This window comes from Mobula hypostoma, chromosome 18, assembly GCF_963921235.1.
Source record: "Mobula hypostoma chromosome 18, sMobHyp1.1, whole genome shotgun sequence".
In the NCBI taxonomy this organism is placed as follows: domain Eukaryota; kingdom Metazoa; phylum Chordata; class Chondrichthyes; order Myliobatiformes; family Myliobatidae; genus Mobula; species Mobula hypostoma.
Genome location: NC_086114.1, coordinates 15,408,183 through 15,432,991, shown reverse-complemented (window position 1 = coordinate 15,432,991; position 24,809 = coordinate 15,408,183). Strand labels below are relative to the sequence as shown.

At 40.6% G+C, this 24,809-nt stretch overlaps 1 protein-coding gene across 1 annotated transcript; it reads right to left on the bottom strand.

Moving 5' to 3' along the window:
- Nucleotides 1-271: 271 nt before the first annotated feature.
- On the bottom strand, nucleotides 272-24,809 carry LOC134358359 (cytochrome P450 1A1). The gene is made up of 7 exons (XM_063070489.1): nucleotides 24,727-24,809; nucleotides 23,240-24,096; nucleotides 23,011-23,137; nucleotides 22,407-22,496; nucleotides 22,191-22,314; nucleotides 17,294-17,380; nucleotides 272-4,218 (listed from the first exon to the last, which is right to left on the bottom strand). The coding sequence occupies exons 2-7, from the start codon at nucleotides 24,086-24,088 to the stop codon at nucleotides 3,915-3,917; spliced, it is 1,581 nt and encodes a 526-aa protein (XP_062926559.1). The 5' UTR covers nucleotides 24,089-24,096; nucleotides 24,727-24,809; the 3' UTR covers nucleotides 272-3,914.

Here is a 24,809-nt window from a genome sequence, read left to right as displayed (position 1 = left end):
CTCCATTGCGAGGCTCCATGTGGAAACAAACATCAAATTTCAGCTAGGAAACCTCCTGATGGAACCCAGTCAGCAAGTTTGGGATTTCTGATTTAATACAGAACTATCAGTATTTTCTGGTATATTTAGTCGTCCATTTTGTCATATCACTTTGCTCTACATGTGTGCAAATTATTTAGCATGTTTTCTAGATTTCAGCAATGGATACATCTAAATAGTAATGAACTAGCTGTATTTGAGAAACCCAGACACATATCTGGGAGATTCCATAAAATTGCCATTTTGTCTTTTTGATCAGCAACCCCTACTATCACCATGATATATTTTATATTTTCCCATGATACAGGAGAACCTTGGCCCATTATGTCTCTGCAAGTTCTTTGGAAGAGTAATTATTTAATTCCCCTCTGCTTTTTCCCATTAGCTCATACAATTTGCTTCATAAACATAGTTATTTTATTTTCATGGGATGTTGGCAGTACTGCTAAAACCTAAACGTCCCTTAAGAAAGTCATAGTAAGCTACCTTCTTGAATTTCTGTAATTGATTCGCTAAGAATTCTCTTGCTATATGGCAGGAGATTTTCAGATTCTAGTCCAGTGCCAGTGAAAGAATACTTGAAAATTTACTGATCAGGATAGTTAGTAGTGTGAAAGAGATTGTTAATCCCATGCATTTATTTCAATGCTGCCTTGAGGTGGTAGAGATGTTAAATATGGGATAGAAGATTATGCTGAAATCTTGGCAGCAGTTTGACTTGCATATACACTCAGTGGCCACTTTATTAGGTACACCTGTATACCTGGTTGTTAATGCAAATATTTAATTAGACAATCATGTGGCAGCAACTCAATGCATAAAAGCATGCAGACATGGTCAAAAGGGTTAGATGTTTCTCAAACCAAACATCAAAGTGGCTAAGAAATGTCATCTCGGTGACTTTGACCATGGAATGATTGTTGTTGCCAGGAGAGGTGGTTTGAGTACCTCAGAAACTGCTGATCACCTGGGATTTTCACGCAGAACAGTCCCTGAAGTATGAGAGAACGATGCGAATAACAAAAAACATCCAGTCAGCAGCAGTTCTGTGGGCAAAAATGTCTTGTTAGTGAGAAAGGTCAGAAGAAAATGGTCAAACTGGTTCAAGCTAACAGAAAGGCAACGCTGAAGGGGCACACTCAACATTTCAGGACTAGCTTCTTCCCATCTGCCATCAGATTTCTGCATGAACATTGAATCCATGAACACTACCTTACTACTTTTTTTTCTCTTTTTGCACTGCTTATTTAATTTAACTTATTTATTATACTTTTATATATTTGTACTGCTGCCACATAATAACAAATCTCATGACAGATGCCGCTGATTAAACATGGATAGAATGCTTCCAAAGTTGCTGAGCGAAGTGGGGGTGGTGGGGGGTGTGGGAAGAGCAGAGCTTCTGGTACAAGCTTCCAAACATCTATAGATACAGGGGTGTGTTTTAGAGTGTGTAAACTTGCAATATTATGCCACTGTCCACATAAAGATATAGCAATGTATCCAATGACTGCAGAGCTGGTAGTGTCACTGCTGGAAGAGGCATATAAGAAACAATAATCAGGCACGGAATTTTCAGTCACCTGGACAAGTGTGAATTGGTTAAGAAGCCAGCATAAATTTATTCAAGGCCTTTCAAAATATAGGTAGATCCTGACCCTCAGAATCCCCTCAAATACATTTCTCATCACTGATATTAGACTAGTTTCTGGCTTGTCCTTGCAGCCCTTCTTAAATAAAGACAAATTAGCACCCTTCAGTATTCCATTATTTCTTACCTGTGGCTAATGATGCTTCAAATATCTCTGTCAGTAAATCCTTCTCTGGTTTCCCACAAGGTCTTAGGATATACCTGGTCAGGCCCCAGAACTTTATGCATTTCCAGGCTACCAGCATCTCCTTTTTTGTAACATGGTTCTGTTTCAAGGCATTACTATTCCCTTCCCAGAATTTTCCAGTTCCCATGGCCTCTACAGTAAATACGGCCAAAAAGTATTTAAAACCACGCTCATCTCCCATTGGCTCCACGTGTAGATGACCACAGTGACCCTTTTGAGGACCTATTCACTTCTTAGTTACCCTTTAGCTTTTAGCATACCCATAGAATATCTGGGAATTCTCAGCTATCTCACATTTTCTTAACTATACTCCTATATCCCTTTTACTTCCCAAGGGATTCTCTTGGTCTCAGTTGCCTATACCACTCATAGGTATCCTCTCCCCAGACCACAGCCTCAATATCCCTCATCCATCATGATTCCTAACCTCTCTAGCCTTGCCCTTTATTCTAAAATTAATGGCCTGGATGACTGCATTGAGTACAATTGCCAGACTTGCAGATGACACAGAACTTTGTAGTAGAGTGAAATGAGAGGATAGTAACACATTTCAAGGAGATACAAACAGATTAGTAAACTGAATAGGTGGCAGATGAAATGCAATTATTAAATATGACATTTTGGTAGGAAGAACCAGAAGGGCCAGTACGGTTGTATGACCTCCTGAAGGCAGAAAGGATGACTGAAGTGCTAGATAAAAACATCATATCATTCTTCTTCAATAGAAGATGCTGCTAGAATCTCCATTAAGGAAGACTAAACAATACTAAACTCTGCTCACCTGCTGTCCACCTACACTTTGCACATTCACTCCCTGCATGACTGCGATGCAATATATACAGTCAATATACTTGTGGCCAAACAATTAAAAAGAGAATGGGAAAAAAGAGATCTGGTTATGTATGCGTAGTTCATTGGATGTGTAAAAGTATGTTCAGAAAATGGTTAATTAAATGAGGTTCTTGCATTTCTATAAAGAAACATAGAATATAAGATCAAGAAAGACATGATGAACCTACTTAACACATTGGTTTGGCCACAACTGAAGCATTATGTCAAGATCTAGGTGCCATGTTAAGGACAGACGTGAAGTCTTTGGTGAGGGTGCAGAAAAATATATACTCCCAGAGATGTTAGATTGAGGCTGTTTATATATAACAAAGGTTTAACATCAATAAAGTTGCAGACATAGAGAAATTGCGCTCTTTGATGGGGCAGGTGTGTCAAGAAGTTTGGCCACATTAGGAAGGTGATTAGTAAAAGACCCTAAGATGACATGAGAAATAATCATTTTAGATGATGAGTAACTAAATCTAGAATGCACAGCTGGGGATGGTAGTGGAAGCCAGTTGAGTTATAGAGTTCAAAAGGAAGTTATTTAATTCTCTGAAAAAATAGGAGGGTCGTAGGGTGGTACTAACTAGATTCTTCTTACACTGAACTACCTGTGCTATAATCATCTGATTCTTTCCAGATGCCAGCAGACCTGCTGTGCATTTTCCTTCGTTACTGACCCTTTTTATCAGCAGTCTTTCACATTTACCCGACAAAACGTCAACAGATAAACTTCAATGAGAATCAGTTGGCTGTAAAACATTCATTATATGTCGGGAAGATAACATATTATATAAGCACAGTCATTTACCTCTGTAGCAAATTATTCAATTTGATCAGAGATTAAACGTATAAACATCAAATCCCTTTATACAGTATAAAGCAGTTTTATATATGTTTTCCTTAATACATGATTTCTGTAGCAAAATATTTCATTAAAAAAACAAGTACTTTCTTAAATGTGTTGATTTTGAATACAGCTTCACAAACTTCATTTTCGTATTTTTTTCATTTCTGCTTATACAGTAGGCTACTTCTTCATTGGTATTTTAAATACAAGGCAACAGTGGCACAACAGCAGCATATTTCAATAAACATGAGAAAACATACAATTTAAGGTTTAACTATTCCCTCATACCGTAGGTATATATCTGTAATATACAAAAATTGAATCCTGTCCTCCTTTTCTTAATTCGTACAGAATTAAGGCACTGCCTTGGTAGAGGAACGTTGCACAGCTTGTACTTCACATCTCTTGGGTTTCATTGTCAGTCCATATTGTGGTGTCATATCAATGTCCTGCCCAGGCCTTTTCTCAAATCTCAAATGTTGGATAAGAGTGGTGAGAAACAAGAAGACCTCTGTGCGGCCAATAGGCTCTCCAATGCATCTCCTTTTGCCCATGCCAAACAGTAGAACTTTTTCACATTCCACTTTATTGATACTTTTTCCATCAGGATTTAGAAACCGCTCTGGGTGGAACTCAAATGGGTCTTTCCAAAGGGTTCTGAAATATGGAATAGTACAAAATAAGATGTGTTACAACTTAAGCAAAAACCAACATGAAAATTAATCATTTCAACTTTTTCACATCAAACACTGGAAAGACCTCAAGCCTCTTTTAACAGCAAGAGAATGAAGAGTGCTTAACAATCAGAACTAGAACCAAGTATTGTTATCGAATGCTCAACATTGTTCAGAAGGGAAAGCAATACTTTAGTTCTGAGGTTGGAGATCTTTAAATACTGAAAAAGCCTTTGTTTCAAACTATGACCTGTCCTTTTTTTTAACATCAAGAAGTACTTATTTCCCATAATTTTATAATGGTTTACAGTTGGCCTATAAATAACATTAATATCTGGGATAAACACTACAGAAACAGATGATTCAGAGTCACAAATCCATGCCAGTACTTTTCCACCACTGAAGTCTCACCCCATATTTCTTCTTTTGCTTCAGTCACCCCTGTGGTAGCCAGTGCTATAATCTGATCACACTTTGGGCAAAATTGTTCTTCTGAATTTTGGATTTCTTGGTAGCTATCTTAACTTGACATCTCAAGTTATATTTCTTACAACAGATGGAAACATTCTCTCTGCAACCACCCAATGAAAACATATATCTGTATGAGTTTTGAGTTGAATGGTTCACCTTGTGTACAGTACTGTAGTAATGTTACTTATTTATCGCACTCTAGCTTTGGAGTCTTCAGGCTGGAGGCTAGGCAGGAGGCTGAAGTCTTCAGTGTTGAGGCTAGGCAGGAGGTTGGAGTCTTCAGCTTTCAGGCTAGTCAGAAGTCTGGAGTTTTCAGGTTTGGGGCTAGGCAAGAGGCCGGAGTCTTCATGCTTGAGGCTAGGCAGGAAGCTGGAGTCTTCAGGCTTGAGGCTAATGTAAGTTTAAAGGCTGCACATGGATCATCCCTCAGAAAGAAAGGAGACCTACCTATTTAGCTTTTCCTTATATGTATAAAATTCTTTTAAATCTTCTCTTCATCCTCTCTATTGCCTCTATATCGTTTTTAGGATATGGCAGCCAGATTTTACACAGTCTTTCAGGTCAGGTTTGCTAATGGTATATTATAACTTCCTATTTTTAAAAGTCCCAGGAGATCAGCAGTTTCTGAGATACTCAAATCACCCTCGGTGGCACCTAATTAATTAGCTTGTTTATTTTGGCTTTTTTCTTAAAGATGTGGTGGACATGCTCCGGCTAGCACTGCACCCCTGCATTTCGGGCCAATGTGATGAAGGGTCTTGGCCTGAAACATCGACTGCTTACTCTTTTCCATAAATGTTGCCTGGCCTGTTGAGTTCCCCAGTATTTGTGCATCTTACACACCTGTTGTAACTAACTCTATCTTTGGGCTATGCATTGAATGTACTATATAGAAATGGTTGCTCTTATACATTTCACCCAATTATACCAAAGGCAGTATCTCTAATATTTAAATGCCTCTGCGAAAAACGCTATTGCTCTTCACCTAATTTGATCCTTTCATTCTCTTATTCCTGTCCTGCTAAAACACTGGGCTTATCTGTCATGTTGTTAATCCAATTCTTCTTGCAAACTTTATTTTAGGATAATGAAGTAAACTGATAAATAAATGTAAGGTCTGTCACAGATGTGTAAGGGTTAAGTATCTATTGCTACTGCATCTGCAGAGGGAGCTCTGTCTGCACAGGATCTGGTGGAAGAGATTAGTACATATGACTGCTCTCCAAGATTAAAGTTCCATATTTTTTCAGCCTGATATAAAAAAAAGTCAGTTTATTTAACATTTTGCACTACTATTAGATGTTTCACCAAATGTAAATAAACTGAATGAAACAACTTTGATCTAGATACCTTAGCAAATATAAGAATCCCATGTATGACAGCTTTTACATTAAGAACTCTGTAGATCCCTGAAAAGTTACAAATAATATGCCTTGCCAGCTTGTGCATAAGGGTATTTAAAATAATGGTATACAGAATTTGCTAACTAACTGTTAAAAAGAAGCAAGGAGACTTCAGTCTGTACCACAGTCATAGAATGGTTGCAGTTGGCTGTTTGCCCAATCTACTTGAGCAATCACTTCATCAAACTTCCTCACCCTGTCCACATACCCCTGCAAATTTATTCATTTCTTATCTAGCAGAATACTAACATTGACTGTCCCCTCACATTACCTCTGGTTGTATATTCCAGACCCTAGTCACTTACCCTGTATTTTCACTCTTCTCCTTTTACTTTGGTTCGAATGCCACTCAACTTCATTCCATGTGACATACTCTTGACTACTCTGCCAGTGGGAACAATCAATTTCTGTATACCTTCTATACACTTCAGCTATTCAAATACCTCCATCAGATCCCTTCAAATCTCCTGTGTTCAAATGAGTGCAGCCCCTGTTTCTACAGTATCTCCTCATAATGAAGTTTAACGGAAACATTTTGGTAAATCTCATTTACACCCTTTCCAGATCCTTCACGTCTTACCTAAAGCATAGCGTCCAGAACTGGATTTAATACTTAAGTGATAGCTGAATCCCTCTTTTATACATGTTCATCATGACTCTTTTAATCTTGTACTGTATGCCTCTTTTTATAAAAGCCAGGATCCCATTTGCCTTTTAATCATGTTTTCAATCTGCCTTGCTACTTTCAATGGACTATCCATATATACCCAGAGAACTCTCTGTTCCTGTATCCCTTTTAGAATTGTACCATTTCCCATTTTTCCTACCAAAACACTTAATAGTTCCTAGTATTAAAATTCATCTGTCATCAATTCACCCATTCCACAACTGTTTGTATTGAAATCTCTTCCTCTCCTTCTCACAGTTCACACCACCTCCAAATCTTTTTTATCATATGCAAGTTTGGAATTGTGCCTTGTATACTCAAGTCAAAGTCATTTATCTACCTTTAAATTTCAATTAAAAAACAGTGGTTCCAGTACTGACCCCTGGGGAATCCACTATAAACTTCTCTTCAGCCTGAAAACCCGTCTTTCACTATTACCCTCTCTTTCCTGTTACTTAGTCAACTTTCCATCTACATTACAACACATGCTTGTATTTTTAACCTTCTATCCAAGTAACTGCTAATTCAGTCACCAATTGTTGTTTCTGGAACTTCCCTACCACCAAAGTTAAAAAGAGTGATCTGTAGTTTCATTGTACCATTTTCTGATCAAGGGCATTACATTGCAATTTTCCAGTTCTAACGCATAACCCATGAATCTATAGATATTAGGAAGATTATAGGCAGGCTTCTGTATATCTTCCTTCCATCAATAGTAAAACATGCATCCCATCCACATAGGTTGATTTATTCACTAAATACAGATAGCTATTCTACCAGCAGTTTATTTTTATTCCATCCAGAATATCAATTACATTTTCCTTTGTTCATGTAAGGCACTCATTCTGTACCTTAGCTCTGCATTGCTCTCTGTCTCCATGATTTCCTTTGTAGTCTCAAATGAACTGCACTTTTCCACTCACAATTCTTTTATTGTTCACACGAGTGAATACTTTGGATTACTTTTGTTCAGACTTCTCTCAAATTCTCTCTTTCTCTCTATCTCTTTCCTTTTAATTTCCCCTCTGAATTCAGTCCAGTTCTCATTGTTGTTAATGTTCTGCTCTCTGTCACAAGCTCTCCTCCATTCTGTTTTGCTCTCTGGTGTTCCCTCTTATCCGCTGAGAATTAGATTTAATTTTTCAGCACCTAATGGGAACATGTCCAGTCCATCAGAGAAAAAATTCTATCTTATAGGTCAAAATTGTTCAATTATAATTCTGTTGCCAAATTTTTATACTGTTTTACCTCGTCCAGATCTATTCTCACCCCATTGGAATGACCTATTCTTAAATTAACTATTTTAAAATTGAAAAGGTCTATGTCCTCTTCTATAAATATTATACTAAAGATAGATGTTAGATAGATTTTTACATAGTAGGGGAATTAAGGGTTCTGGGGAAAAGACCAGTAAGTGGAGATGAGTCCATGGTCAGATCAGCCGTGATCTTATTGAATGTCGGAGCAGGCATGACGGACCAGATGGCCGACTCCTGCTCCTATTTCTTATGTTCATATGTTCTTATACACTGTAAGATGTTGTGATCACTTTTCCTAAATGTTCCCTCATTCTTACTTGGCCTGGCCAATTTCCAACAGCCAATTTTAGCATTGCAATATTCCTTGATCAAGAAAGTTCTTCTGAACATAATTCAAAAATTCCTCACTTCTTCCCCTCTACCCAACTAGTATTTTCTCTTAAGTTACTGTTATTCCTGTTTATATGGAGAGTTGGTCTCTTGTTATCACTACTCTTAAGGCTTTTGTAAATTTTCTCTTGAACATCCTCTCTTACTACCTGGTAGTCAGAAAAACAGCCCCAAGTGAGTAATTATTTCTCATTATAAATTGATAGATTCTGTCCTTATCACTCAAGGATATTCTTTCCTTTCAGCTCAACAATATTCTCCCTAACCAATAGCCAAGTCCTCTCCTTATTTACCTCCCAGTTTTTTTTCCTGAGCACCTTATGATGAGAATAAGGAATAATGAGAATCTAAACGCAAACAACAGGAATCCTGCAGATGCTGGAAATTCAAGCAACATACATCAAAGTTGCTGGTGAACGCAGCAGGCCAAGCAGCATCTATAGGAAGAGGTGCAGTCGACGTTTCAGGCCGAGACCCTTCGTCTCTACCAACCTTTAAATTTTAGCAACAATATTATTTCTCTGATGATCGTCACTGGCACATTGGTCCAGCGAATAATCCAGAGATTACTACGTTTGAGATCCTGCTTCTTAATCCCTAAAATCTGCCTGCAGGACCTCACCTTTGTCATTGGTATTGATATGTGTTCTGATGAAGGTTCATTGCCATAGCTGGAAGCAAGGCAGGAGGGGTGATACTCCAAGCCAGGATGAAACACAGTGGAATGAGATCCACTCTATCCAGCATCTTGTTAGCAAATGTGCAGTCACTGGAGAACAAAACTGAGGACCTAAGAGCAAGGTTCCTTTATCACAGGGAAATGAGTAACTGTTGTGTTCTATATGTAATCAATCTTGGCTCACTCCTAGCACTCCAGTTTCAGCAATCAGGCCTGAAGGCTTCTCAATTTACAGGACGGACCAAAGTGCTGATCCAGAAAAGGCAAAAGGTGGAGATGTGTATTTCATGATAAACTCTTGGTAGTACTCCAATGTGGCAGTTTTGTCGAACTCATGTTCCCCCGACCTTTGAACACCTAACGATCTATTGCCATCCATTCTATTTACCTAGGGAGTTCTCCATAATGACCGCAGTTTATATACCACCAGTGGCCAACTATAATCAAGCATTGAGATACTGCATGATGCCATCTCCAAACAAGAAACAGTCCGTCCCGATGCAATTCAAATCACACTTCAAGCAAGCTACTTTGAAGGAAACCCTGCCCAGTTACCATAAGCATATGATCTGTAGCACCAGAGGCCCCAACACTTTAGAGCAGGGGTGGCCAACCTTTTACATTCCATGTGTCAATTTTTTCATGCACGAGTTCTATATTAACTTATTTTACAAGAATTGAATGGGGTCACAAGAGTTGTATAGCGCATCTGAACTTATGAGTGAAACAATCGACGTATGGAATGTAAAAGGTTGGCCACCCCTGCTTTAGAGTATTGTTATACAGGTCGACCTTCACTAATCCGACTACCAGTAATCCGGTTCCTTCGATAATCTGGCACTGATTATGCTTAATGTGATCCTTCTGTAATCTGGCATTTTCACTAATCCAGCACTCCTCAGGTCCCAATGGTGCCGCAGGGCCAGACTTTAGGCAGGGCTAGGCTGGGCTGCAGCCCAGGGGCCAGAGCTGCAGAGGGACCCAAAATAGGTAGCTATCATCATGGCGGATAAAAAAAATATGAGAATGGAGCACAAAAAAGAAAAAAGAAAGAAAAAGAGGACCGTGAGAAAAGAACATTGAAAAAGACATTGAAATTGACAGAATTTTTTAAACCTGTTCTCAATGATGCAGCAGTACCATCACTCTTTTCACAGTCTGAGACCGGTGGACAAATGGAGACTTATTCAACAGCTAGCGCTAGCACCAGTGTTAGCACAGGACCACTGTCGTTGCCACAGTCAGCAGCTAACGTTGAAGAGGCAGAGAGCATGACTTTGGGATTCCCGACCACAGAGGCCTCCGAACAACCAAGTCGAGCCGCCATTAATGTTAACGTTACCACTACTGAGGGTCCTTACAGCACTGATCCTGCTCACTGGGGAAAGGAAACGTTAGATGATTCAGTCCGAGCATACTGGGCTAATAAAGGGCTGGAGTCCTGCCAGAATAAGTATGTGGATATCAAAGCTTCGGAATGAATATACGAACAGCAGAGACGGTTTTTCTCCAAATTTCACTTCAAAAGCAAGCTCGTAAATGGTGAGTACATATCAAGGCAATGGCTCTTATATTCCCCTTCCACTGGCTGTGTGTTTTGTTTTTTTTCAGTGATGGTAACTGTCAGTCCATCTTCGAAACTGGCTTTAGTGACTGGAAACATGCTGCTGAGCGCATAGGAGAGCATGAAAATAGCAAACACCACAGGAAAACGATACTGACCTACGTTACACTAGCGTCTGACAGCGGAAGAATAGATACAGAACTGCAAAAACAGTTCGAGTCAGAGTGTGTCTACTGGACCGACCTATTGAGAAGAGTGGTGGCGGTTGTGAATTTTTTGGTCAAGAGGGGACTCGCTATACGAGGCTCCAGTGACATATTTGGCAGGTCTGATAACAGCACCTACATGGGCATTCTAGAGGTAATAAGTGAGTTTGACCCGTTTTTGAAGGCGCACATACAGAAATTTGAAAATACAGGATCAGGCACCCCTTCATATGTTTCACCTAAAACACAAGAGGAGTTTATTGAGCTCATGAGCGATCGAGTTCTGTCAGAGATCATCAGTGAAGTCAAAATGGCCAAATACTTTTCTATTAGCATCAATTCAATCACAGATGTTGCACGTGTAGATCAGCTCACATTCATTTTATGTTATATGTCAACTGATGGAAACATTCAGGAGTGATTCTTATGATTTCTACCCATTGACAGCCACAGAGGGGAGGCTTTATGTGAGTCTGCGCTCAGTTTTAGGAGAGATGAATATTGACATAAGTAACTGCAGGGGGCAGTGCTATGACAATGCTGCAAATATGTCCGGTGCATACAAAGGAAATCAATAAACTTGCTAAGTGGGTCCCATGTGCAGCATACACATTGAACAACAGTGTCAACTGTTGTGTTGAAACAGCTGATTTTTTCAGCTTCATGCAGAATGTGTTCAACTTCCACTCCAAGTCAACTTCTAGGTGGAAGGTGGCAACCGCAAGACTTCAGCCTAATGCGAACAAGCACATTGAAACTCTGAGGTCTCTCTCTAATACTAGATGGGCTGCACATGCAGAAGCCACACAGGCAGTGTGCGGAAATTATGCCAATATTCAAGATTCGTTAAGAAGCATTGCAGATGACATTAATCAGAATGTGGCAACTAGAAATGAAGCAAGGTCACAATACAAAAAAATGGACAAGCTTGAGATAGCTTTTCTGAGCAAATTGTGGCATTGCATTCTTCAGCGCTTTTAAAGTGCAAGTGTTGCATTACAAGCTGTAAATCTAGACCTGTGTAATGCTGTGGATTTGATGAGATCACTACGGGGATACATAGCAAGCTTGAGTGATCAATTTGATACTTTTGAGACCCAAGCTAAAACTATGTCTCCAACAGTCTAAGCCAACTAAGCCTAGGTCAATTTTTGAGTGCTTTAGATGCTGTCCTTCAAACTAAGAATCTGCATTACTTTCTGTCCTCCCTCTTAAGGCCTATGTATTGTACTAAACTAACGTCTCGGTCCACGGCTTTGATATTTAGACCAATATGACCTTTGCTCTTGTTCTTGCCTTTTTTTGCTTGGTACAGCAGCATTTTACGGTGTCGGCAGGGGTCCCGGCCCCACTAAATCCGGCTCTCGGTGCCGGATTAGTGAAGGTTAGCTATTGCTTAATGTGATCCTCCTGTAATTCGGCATTTTCACTAATCCGGCACTCCTCTGGTCCCAGTGGTGCCTGATTAGTGAAGGTCGACCTGTACTACAATAAGGAATGCCTACCATTCTATGCCCAAACCACATTTTGGTAAATCTGATTATTTGGTTGTCTTTCTCCTACCTGCATACAGACAGAGGCTAAAGAGCAAAGCTCCAGAGATTAAGACAACTAAGACGTGGTCACAGGAGTCAGAGGAGTAGTAGTGGGATTGCTTTGAGTTGGTGGACTGGGCCATGTTCAAGGACTCATCTGTGGATCTGAATGAATACACCATAGTTGTTACAGACTTTATTGAAACAGCTGTAGATGAGTGTGTTCCATAAAATTATTCAGAGACTTCTCCAAACAGAAGCCCTGGATGAACCATGAAATCTGCAATCTGCTGAGGGCCAGTTCAGAGACATTTAATTCTGGTAACCAAGAAAGTAACAAGGGATCCAAATATGATCTCCAGAAAGCCATCTCACAGGTGAAGTGGCAATTGCAACCTAAATTTTAATCAATGAAGGATGCTTGATAATTGTGGCAGGGCTTGAATGCTATCACCTCTTATAAAGTAAAATCAGGTGACATAGGAGGCAAAAGGGTTTTGCTTCCAGATACGCTTAATGCTTTCTATGTTCACTTTGACCATCAAATCATGGAGGAACCATCACAAACTCCCACAGCCCCTGATGATCCTTTGATTTCAGTCTCTGAGGCTGATGTGCAAGTAGCCTTCAGGAGGGTCAACCCATGAAAAGCACCTGGCCCACACTTGATACCTGGCATTGTTGCAGAAAAGAAGCATCCATCATCAGGGACCCCCACCTCCCAGGTTCTGCTCTCTTCTTGCTGCTGCCATTTGGAGGAAGGTACAGAAGCCTCAGGACTTAGACCACCGGGTTCATGAACAGCTATTACCCCTCAGCCATCAGGCTCTTGAACAAAAGAGCAACTTCACTTGCCCCATCATTGAAATGTTCCCACAACATATGGACTCACTTTCAATGACTACTTGCTGTTCAGTTTACATTGAAGGAACCTGATTAATTTTCTAATCCTTCACCTAAACCAACACTTGTTTAAATTCTAAGCACAATAGATTTTTCAGATGCTATACTCCTTCTCCACCCCAACCTTGTTCTAACTTCTTCCTTCTTTCTTTCAAATCGCAATGAAGGGTCTTGGCCCTAAATATTGACTCTTTGTTCCTTTCCATAGATGATGCCTGACCTGCTGAGTTCATCTGACATTTTGTGTGTGTTACATTTGTTTAAATTCACTGTTTTAAAGTCACTGGCAATCAGCTTCCTACAGCCCTTTTAATGAAACTGGACTCTGCTTCCTGATCTCCTTTAAAGCACCATTTACAGTATGTTTATAAAATTTCATTGGATTGTCTTGATTGCCAAGCTGTAATAACAAATGAATTGGGAATTTCCTGAGAATATTATTCAATTTACTGCTTGTTATTCTTGTAATTCACAATCATTTTTTGTTGTTAAAAGGTCATCCGTTACTTCCACCTTTAGTATTTAATCAACTTTTAAATAAATAAATGTGGCGCCGTAAAGACCCCCTAGGGAAATGTGCTTGTTTTGATCACCTTTTTAGTAAGGTGACGAGGTTTTAATACCACAGGAATGTTCGGGGGTGTGGGTAAGAATGATTCTTCACACATTCAGTAACTTAAGTCAGTGTGTAACTGCAGTAAGACTCTGCTGAACTAATGCCAATCCATTAAGAAGTACTTTCACATTGCCTGTGATTATGCATCCGGAACATTAATGCAATATCAAACCACACAGCGAGGGATAAAAACAAGCAGCTGCCAAGCAGCCAATGCAAACAAATTGGCGTAAGAGTATCTCATATAACATTAAGAAGAGGTCATCATCTCTACATGTGATTACCATGCTAGTTTCTTTGAAGTTGGTGCCAAGGATTTGTGGATAGTCACTGGTGGCAGTGTGCATATACAGTGACATGCAAAAGTTTTGGCACCCCTGGTCAAAATATCTGTTACTGTGAATAGTTAAGTGAGTAGAAGATGAACTGATCTCCAAAAGTCATAAAGTTTAAGATAAAACATTCTTTTCAACATTTTAAGCAAGATTAGGGTATTATTTTTGTTTTGTACAATTTTAGAGTAAAAAAAAGGAGCACCATGCAAAAGTTTGGGCACCCTAAGAGATTTGAGCTGTCAGATAACTTTTACCAAGGTCTCAGACCTTAATTAGCTTGTTAGGGCTATGGCTTGTCACAGTCATCGTTAGGAAAGGCCAGGAGATGCAAATTTCAAAACTTTATAAATACCCTGACTCCTCAAACCTTGTCCCAACAATCAGCAACCATGGGCTCTTCTAAGCAGCTGCCTAGCACTCTGAAAATTAAAATAAATGATGCCCACAAAGCAGGAGAAGGCTATAAGAAGATAGCAAAGTGTTTTCAGGTAGCCGTTTCCTCAGTTCGTAATGTAATTAAGAAATGACAGTTAACAGGAATGGTGGAGGTCAAGTTGAGGTCTGGAAGACCAAGAAAACTTTCAGAGAGAACTGCTGGTACGATTGCTAGAAAGGCAAATCAAAACCTCCGTTTGACTGCAAAAGACCTTCAGGAGGATTTAGCAGACCCTGGAGTGTGGTGCACTGTTCTACTGTGCAGCGACACCTGCACAAATATGACCTTCATGGAAGAGTCATCAGAAGAAAACCTCTCCTGCGTCCTCACCACAAAATTCAGCGTCAGAAGTTTGCAAAGGAACATCTAAACAAGTCTGATGCATTTTGGAAACAAGTCCTATGGACTGATGATGTTAAAATAGAACTTTTTGGCCGCAATGAGCAAAGGTATGTTTGGAGAAAAAAGGGTGCAGAATTTCATGAAAAGAACACCTCTCCAACTGTTAAGCACGGGGATGGATCAATCATGCTTTGGGCTTGTGTTCCAGCCAGTGGCACGGGGAACGTTTCACTGGTAGAGGGAAGAATGAGTTCAATTAAATACCAGCAAATTCTGGAAGCAAACATCACACCATCTGTAAAAAAGCTGAAGATGAAAAGAGGATGGCTTCTGCAACACGATAATGATCCTAAACACACTTCAGAATCCACAATGGACTACCTCAAGAGGCGCAAGCTGAGTGTTTTGCCATGGCCCTCACAGTCCCCCGACCTAAACATCTGTGGATAGACCTCAAAAAGAGCAGTGCATGCAAGACGGCCCAAGAATCTCACAGAACTAGAAGCCTTTTGCAAGGAAGAATGGGCGAAAATCCCCCAAACAAGAATTGAAATACTCTTAGCTGGTTACAGAAAGCATTTACAAGCTGTGATACTTGCCAAAGGGGGTATTACTAGGCACTTAACCACACATTGCTCTGCGACAACACCGGTGCCAAGCTGTATCGGCCCTTGTGCGCCCTTCCATTGGACAACATTGGTGGCGTGGAGAGGGAAGACTTGCAGCATGGGCAGCTGCCGGTCTTCCATACAACCTTGCCCAGGCCTGCACCCTGGAAACCTTCCAAGGTGCAAATCCATGGTCTCACAAGACTAATGGATTCCTTTTTTTTTTAAACTAAGTACTGACCACGCAGGGTGCCCAACTTTTGCTTCAGGCCCTTTTCCTTTTTTGTTATTTTGAAACTGTAAAAGATGGAAATGAAAAAAGTAATCTTGTTTAAAATATTAAAGAAATGTGTCATCTTTAACTTTATGCCTTTTGGAAATCAGGTCATCTTTTATTCGCTTAGCTATTCACAGTAACAGAAATTTTGACCAGGGGTGCCCAGACTTCTGCATGCCACTGTATGGTAATGTGAAAAGTTGGATGGATAATGAAAGAGGAGTCACAATGGAACTGTGCCTTAAAGTCTCAGATTCATGACAGTTTTCGTGTTTGCACTTTTTAATAGTTTTGCAGCAACAAGAGCTGCTCAGACTTATTCCCATGGTGCTAATAATTAATTGGTTGGCATAAATAGCACCATACACATGACACAAAACACCTCTATCAGAAATTTCTGTAATACACAAGAAACACATTAGTTTCTACAGACTGCGTATTATGCTCCATTGCAATCAATAAAACTTTGAATGAGTAATGAGTAATTGGTCTAAATTAAAGTAATTGGAACAGCTATACAGAGTTATATGCATAGGCTATAAACATTCAGCTTTAAGGGTTACATGATACCATGGTGGGTTGTATCTGGTGTCCATATGTAAGTTCTGGGAATATGACTAATTAAATTTATTGCAAATGGGCACAATGTTTTCACTTATAATAATATAACTCCATCAATCCAAAAGCATTACAGAACTTTATAAATCCTCAGGAAGCAGTTGTCAATAAAGTTATAGGATATAAATCAAACTGTTTGTGCCCACCAGAACTACTCCTAGCCTAAGAGAGAGGATTTTGTTTATTTTTCCATTTTATGGGTAAGACTATTTACACAAGTATTTGGGAGGACAGAGATACAAGCTGGCATGGGCTTATGAACATCATGCAAAAGGAAGATGCTTTTCAAATTATCTGATCATCATATTAACCAGGAATTTTAACAAGAATCTTATCTTGCCATTTCCCATTGTATGCTTAATATAATAGCCTTTTACTTCCCCTTATTTTATTCAAGTGAAGGATAACTTACAGGGAGAAGGACTTACAATATAGATTTCCAATAAGAGTAAATTTAAGACAACTAATCATATTAACATACGAAAGCTCTATTAAACTCAGATTCACTTCAGCACTGCTTTTCTGATGAATTTCACAAACCACGTTGGATAAAGACCGCATCCAACTAAATTAAGTAAGGCAACAAACGTAACTCCAATTTGGAATGAAAAAAGTATCCAATTACTGCTGTTCAAATACCAATCTCAACAAACTGGGGTTTCCAACTCCTTTCTGCAGTCTCACACTGAACTTTAAAATATTCTGAAAAAAGATGTGAGAACATACTAAAGCAGCCAAAATCTACTTACAAATCATGATTCACTTGCCACTGGTTCACAAAAACACACGTGTTTTTAGGGACGAAATATCCGTTTAATGATGTATCTTTCGTTGTGCTGAAATGGAAAATGAATTTGATATAGTACTGCTCAGAACTCAATACATCTAATTTTTCTTTGGTTAATATGCTACATTGTGAAAGTCAGTGAGGGTACTAGTGAAAGCCATATGAGACATCATCCTGAGCGCAGTCATTATCTATTATCGTAGGTAATAGAAAGTCAAGCCTTCTCACACATCTGGGAATTATGGATGGTGGCTTTGGGCTGTCACAGAAGCAGATTCAAAAAGAGGTCCTCCTAACTAGCTTGCACATTTTCTTGCATAAAGTAACTGGAGATGATGATTGTTAGAATTCAACCTGACATTGATTTATTTTTCACTCTTTAAATAGTGGAAGAAGAACTATAGCCTCTGGCATAAATTAATGTTTAAATCAAGGTGCTGCAGGCTGCAGAAAGAGTGAGTGGCGTGGGTATCTGGGAGATGCTTCAGTAAGTTATTGGAAATCACCACTCCCTGTCAGACTCTGATTCAGACCCCAGTGGCACAGCAAAGATCAGTGAAAAGAAATCTTTGCACTGTGTACCTACATGGAGTGACTCATTACAGTGATAGCACTCTTGCTCATTATGCAAACCTATGGATCTGATTACCAACTATCATTGCAGTTACTGAAAGCTGTTACCACAACTTTACTTGTATCTTGGAAATATATTAATCCAGTAGCACATAAACATCTAACAATCCCCAGACATATAGTTAAGGGAGAATTACCAATGAAGTTATAGCAGCAACTCTCCCCTCCTATAAGACAACAAAACTAGTCCTATTCCTAAAACAAGGATTTTATTATATCGAAGTAATAACCCATAAAGAATAGAAAATAGAGACAGCACTGCCACCACACGAATGGAGTAGTCACTTACTGGAACATGCAACATGAATACGCACACAAGAAGGTCCTACAATTGCAGTGAGGCACATGATCATGATATTTGTTTCAATGCTCGTTGTCATTGTCGTGGCTATCCCTTGAGGTCGAGGATGATGGTCTTCGTTCTGTTGATCTACTTATGGGCTCTCAAGTGGCTTATGAGTCCAATCTTGGCTTTGGAAGTTCTTCCGCACTCAGGACAGGTAGTTCCAGATGGCAGATCGGGCTTTGGTTGTTGCTGCCTCTTTCCACTTTCTTCTCTTCTAATTCTTCACATCTGTTGGCTTCGAAAGTTGCTGTTCCTTCTCGGATGGTGGCTTGCCAGAGTTTCCTGTCCTTGGCAATGGTTTCCCAATTGTTGAAATGTAACAATTTCAATGCTACAGTTTAAGTAATAAATATTGATCAGAATGCCAGGAAGAACTCCATTGCTCAACTCCGAGAGGATAAGCTGCACCACAATTTACCAGCTCATCCGAAAGATGGAAGACTGAAATGGTAGCCTGGGGATTTTCAAGGGAAGTTCCAGACTGTATGTACAAGGAGATGGGGTGGGGGTTGGGAGTGGGGAGTGGAGTTGTTGGTGGGATGGTGTGTTACAGATGTTAAAAGTCTCAATGACAGGAATCTTCCAAACACATGCAACCAAGTTTTAATCTACAATTTGAGAGGGAGAAGGGAAACTCAGAAGTGTCAGTATTACAGTTGAACAAAAGGAACTATGGTGCTATGAGGGAGGAGCCGGCCAACGTTCAAAGGAACAATACCCTAGCAGGGATGACAGTGGAACAGCAATGGCAGGTGTTTCTGGGAATAATGCGGAAGGTGCAGGATCAGTTCATTCCAAAGAGGAAGAAAGATCCTAAGGGGAGTAAGGGGAGGCCGTGGCTGACAAGGGAAGTAATGGACAGTATAAAAATAAAAGTATAGCATAGCAAAGAGAAGTGGGAAGCCGGAGGATTGGGAAACTTTTAAAGAGCAACAGAAGGTAACTAAAAAGGCAATACACGGAGAAAAAATGAGGTACAAAGGTAAACTAGCCAAGAATATAGGGAGGATAGTAAAAGCTTCTTTAGGTATGTGAAAAGGAGAAAAATAGTTAAGACCAAAATTGGGCCCTTGACGACAGAAACGGGTGAATTTATTATGGGGAGCAAGGAAATGGCAGACGAGTTGAACAGGTACTTTGGATTTGTCTTCACTAGGGAAGACACAAACAATCTCCCAGATATAATAGTGGCCAAGGGACCTAAGGTAATGAATGAACTGAAGGAAATTTATATTAGGCAGGAAATGGTGTTGGATAGACTGTTGGATTTGAAGGCTGATAAGTCGCCAGGACCTGATGGTCTGCATCCCAAGGTACTTAAGGAGGTGGCTTTAGAAATCGTGGACGCATTGGTAATCATTTTCCAAAGTTCTATAGATTCAGGATCAGTTCCTGTGGATTGGAGGGTGGCTAATGTTGTCCCTCTCTTCAAGAAGGGAGGAAGAGAGAAAACAGGGAATTATAGACCAGTTAGCTTGACGTCAGTGGTGGGAAAGATGCTGGAGTCAATTATAAATGATGAAATTACGACACATCTGGATAGCAGTAACAGGATCGGTCCAAGTCAGCATGGATTTACGAAGGGGAAATCGTGCTTGACTAATCTTCTGGAATTTTTTTGAGGATGTAACTATGAAAATGGATAAGGGAGAGCCAGTGGATGTAGTGTACCTGGACTTTCAGAAAGCCTTTGATAAAGTCCCACATAGGAGATTAGTGGGCAAAATTAGGGCACATGGTATTGGGGGCAGAGTACTGATGTGGATTGAAAATTGGCTGGCTGACAGAAAACAAAGAGTAGCGATTAACGGGTCCCTTTCGGAATGGCAGGCGATGACCAGTGGGGTACCGCAGGGTTCAGTGCTGGGACCGCAGCTATTTACAATATATACTAATGATTTAGATGAGGGAATTAAAAGTAACATTAGCAAATTTGCTGATGACACAAAGCTGGGTGGCAGTGTGAAATGTGAGGAGGATGTTATGAGAATGCAGGGTGACTTGGACAGGCTGGGTGAGTGGGCAGATGCAGTTTAATGTGGATAAATGTGAGGTTATCCACTTTGGTGGTAAGAACAGGAAGGCAGATTATTATCTAAATGGAGTCAAGTTCGGAAAAGGGGAAGTACAACGAGATCTAGGTGTTCTTGTACATCAGTCACTGAAAGCAAGCATGCAAGTACAGCAGGCAGTGAAGAAAGCTAATGGCATGCTGACCTTCATAACAAGGGGAATTGAGTACAAGAGCAAAGAGGTCCTTCTGCAGCTGTATGGGGCCCTGGTGAGACCATACTTAGAGTACTGTGCAGTTTTGGTCTCTAAATTTGAGGAAGGACATTCTTGCTTTTGAGGGAGTGCAGCGCAGGTTCACAAGGTTAATTCCCGGGATGGCGGGACTGTCATATGTCGAAAGATTGGAGTGACTGGGCTTGTATACTCTGGAATTTAGAAGGCTGAGAGGGGATCTTATTGAAACATACAAGAATATTAAGGGATTGGACACGCTGGAGGCAGGAAGCATGTTCCTGCTGATGGGTGAGTCCAGAAACAGAGGCCACAGTTTAAGAATAAGGGGTAGGCCATCTAGAACAGAGTTGAGGAAAAACTTTTTCACCCAGAGAGTGGTGGATATATGGAAGGCTGTGGAGGCCAAGTCTCTGGATGCTTTCAAGAAAGAGATGGATAGAGCTCTTAAAGATAGCAGAATCAAAGGTTATGGGGATAAGGCAGGAACTGGATACTGATTGTGGATGATCAGCCATGATCACAGTGAATGGTGGTGCTGGCTCAAAGGGCCGAATGGCCTACTCCTGCACCTATTGTCTATAACCAAGTCACCTTTCTGCATCTCCTCTGTATTACATTTTTGAATAATTTTGTTTCAGGCCTGAGTTACTAGAATTCATTTGGAAACACATTCAACAGTGATTTTTAAAAAGGAATTAAACATATACAGTCAGTGGTCCCTTGATTTTGCACAGGAGGTATTTCTGTATGTTTGTGATCTTCTTCTGCTGTAGCCCATCTGCTTCATGGTATGACAAGTTGTATGTTCAGAGATGCTCTTCTGCACAATGCTGCTGTGCACCACACAGCTATTTGAACTACTGCCATCTCCCTGTCAGCGTGAACCAGTCTGGCCATTTTCCTCTGACCTCTCTCATTAACAAGGCATCTTCACCCAGAGAACTGCCACTTACTAGATCTTTTTTGTTTCTTGTACCATTCTCTGTAAACTCCAGAGACTATTGTGTGTGAAAATCCCAGGAGATCAGCATTTTGAGATACTCAAACTACCCTGTCTGGCACCAACATGATCAAAGTCACATAGATCACATTTCTTCCCCATTCTGATATTTGGTCTGAACAACAACTGAACCTTTTGACCATGTCTGCATGGTAGCATAGTAGTTAGCACAACACATTATGGTACCAGTGATCTGGGTTCAATTCCAGATTTGGAATTGTGTACATTCTCTCTGTGACTTCATTGCTTTTGTCCAGGTGCTCCAATTTCCTCCCACATTCCAAAGACTACCAGTTGCTAGGTTAATTGGTCATTGTTAATTGTCCCGTAATTAGACTAGGGTTAAATCAGGGGATTTCTAGGTAGAGCAGTTCGACTGGCCAGAAGGGTCTATTACATGCTGTATCTCTATAAATAAAAATGTTATGAGATGCTACCACACATTGGCTGATTCGATATTTACATTAACCAGCAGGTGTATAGGTATACCTAATAAAGTGGCCATTGAGTGCACTTCCAAAGGAAGTAAGTTCAGGACTGTAGAGAGAAGCTAACAAGCTAACATTAATTGAATATCTTATTCGAAGAGATACAATGGGTCAAAACTGTAGTTCATGCATGAAGCTGCCTTACCAGTGAGGAATGGTAAATGGTAGAAAGGATGAGTGTCGGAAGGTCTCCATGATGAAAGCTTCAGTGTAGGGCAATAACAGCTTGTCTGCTATCCTTGGGCTTCTGTCTTTCCCAATGTTCTCATCTGAAAGGAGGATAAAGATCAATTGTATCAGATGCTGAAACCAGGATGAAAAATGTCACCCCAGGAATAAAACTGAATCCTCTCAGACACACCTATTTCCTTGTGCAATTTCTTCTGAATTTCAGGATAAGAGACCAGGTACATAACAGACCAGGTGAGAGCAGTAGTAATGGTGTCAAAACCTGAAAACAGAAAGGAGAACAAAGGTTTTTAAATGATAGGTTCTCTAGTTAGTCATTACAGAAATCTTTAGGTGGTGTAAAAGGGTTCATAATCATACCCCATAATATACAAACAAGAGAAAATATGCAGATGCTGGATCCTGACGAAGGGTTATCAGCTGGAAACGTTGACTGTTTACTCTTTTCCATTGTAGCTGCCTAGCCTGTTGAGTTCCTCCAGCATTTTGAGTTATTACCCCATAATATACACTTTTGGAATTAGAGGGTTGAGGAAAGAGTATCATTGAAATGAAATTAACTGATCTACACAAGAGAGAAACTAAACTCAGCAAAACTGCAATCTTGAACATCCAGTGAGCAATTTATTTACTGGCAAGATCTTTGCTGTCCTCAAATCCCAAAAACCCACCTCAAATCCCAAAAATATAGTTCAGCACTTTCAAGAACTGAACAGTTGACCCCCATGGATGCAGTTTCCTGGCTGGGGATAAAAGGATAAAAGTGCCACTCTTACCAGCTCCAAATAAGTCATTCACAATGCCAACGATTTTTTCATCGGATATTTGAATATTAGCATTTTCGTCCACTTTTTTGTCCTGGCAATGTCCAATCAGAGAATCGGTTATATCCCGAATGTTATCCTGGAGAAAAAGACAGGTGGAAACGCACGGGTTAGTTGCGATTGCGCTTTTCACAAAGAGTAAGTTCACATTTATAAAATGTGACCATTAACATGGTCTTACCTTGTCAAAAGTGCGGTAATGCTCCTTTACAATGTTCTCAACGAAAGTTAGGAATCTTCTGTTTAAGGCGATAAACTTGTCCATGGAATAGTTCGGGAGGAATCTCAGGATTGGGATGAAATCGGCGGGGTTGCCCGAGGCTACAGTTTTCACGAACTCATCGCTCACGTTGAGGATGTTAAGGAGCTCTTGATCGTTGTGGCTGTATCGCTTGCCAAAGCACAGAGCGCAAATTACATTGGCTACCGACACCACGAGGTATCTCGCTGGGTCGAAGCTGCCTCTTGTCTTCATCTGTTCGGTAAAGATCTCGACCAGGTACTGCGCCTCGCTGCAGACATGCTCCTCCAATAGGCAGGAGTGGGTGGAATTTTTACACTCTTCAGCTGAAAAGGTGCGCAGCGCATTTTGCGCCAGTTTTCGGCGCAGTCTCCAAACTTCGCTGTAATCGCTGCTGAAAGTCAAGCTTTTGCCCTCGCTGATAAACTTGAAGCTGTAGAGGTCTGGCCGGCCAGAAAAGTCGTCCCCTTGCTTGATCAGTGCTTGCTTTAAAGTGTCCAACCCGCTGAGAACCAGCACTGGCCGGGTACCGATCCGAATCTGGAAAATGTCTCCGTACTGCTCGCTCATGGAAGTGAGAGCCAGGTGAGGGTTATCCCCCAGCGACAGCGTGTGCCCAATGACCGGCACACTCAGCGGACCTGGCGGTTGCTTCAGACCCTTGGGAACTTTCCTTCTAGAAGCGCGGATCAGCAGGAATAGCACAGAGAAGACCGCGAACCCGGTGAATACCTCGGTGACTGACATGGTCATGAGACTGACCACCATTCGGCTGCCAACGCTCCACATCGTGTTACCTGTGCGAGAATAGTGAGCTTCTAAACACCTAGTATCAAGAAACACATCTTTTACCAGATCCCCAAATCTCCTTAATGAAACGTCCCGGATTTACCCCCCCCCCCCCATTAACTTCTCCGCCTTCTTTTAAGATGCTCCTTTCCTCAAGCTTTAGGCTATTTGTATGGTCCAACATCAGTGTTTCTTTAAATAATATTATGTAAATGATTTGGAACGATTTTGCAAAGATAGATAAGACGCTATGCAAATAGTGCTATTGTTTGAATTATCCCACGAGCTTTAGCAACTAAGAGCAATTCTGCAAATACTGTATTTGATTTTGTCTTTGCACAGTGATTCTCGCTGCTGTATTTTATCGTCTGGTTTCAGCAAGGCGACGCAAAAACGTGGAGGTTGTAGTAATTGAGCATAAGAGCAAGAAACACCTAGTCCTGATGTGCGTGCAATTAAATTAGTATCTTGTTAGTGTCATTTGTATAACTTGTCTCTGTGCGTCTGCAGCTGTGCCCTTGGCGCTCTGCTAAACGCGACAAATCTCAGAGCAACATTTAAACAACAGGCAGGACTCAGCGGAGAATTTTTTCAGAACCGGGACACCAGTCACCCATACACAATCAGCTCATGCCTACCTTTCCCCTTTCAAGACAGAGCCACCTTGCTGGCAAAGACTTGGCAATTGCAGGTTTGCAGCTAACGGCCAGCTCTGCGAGAC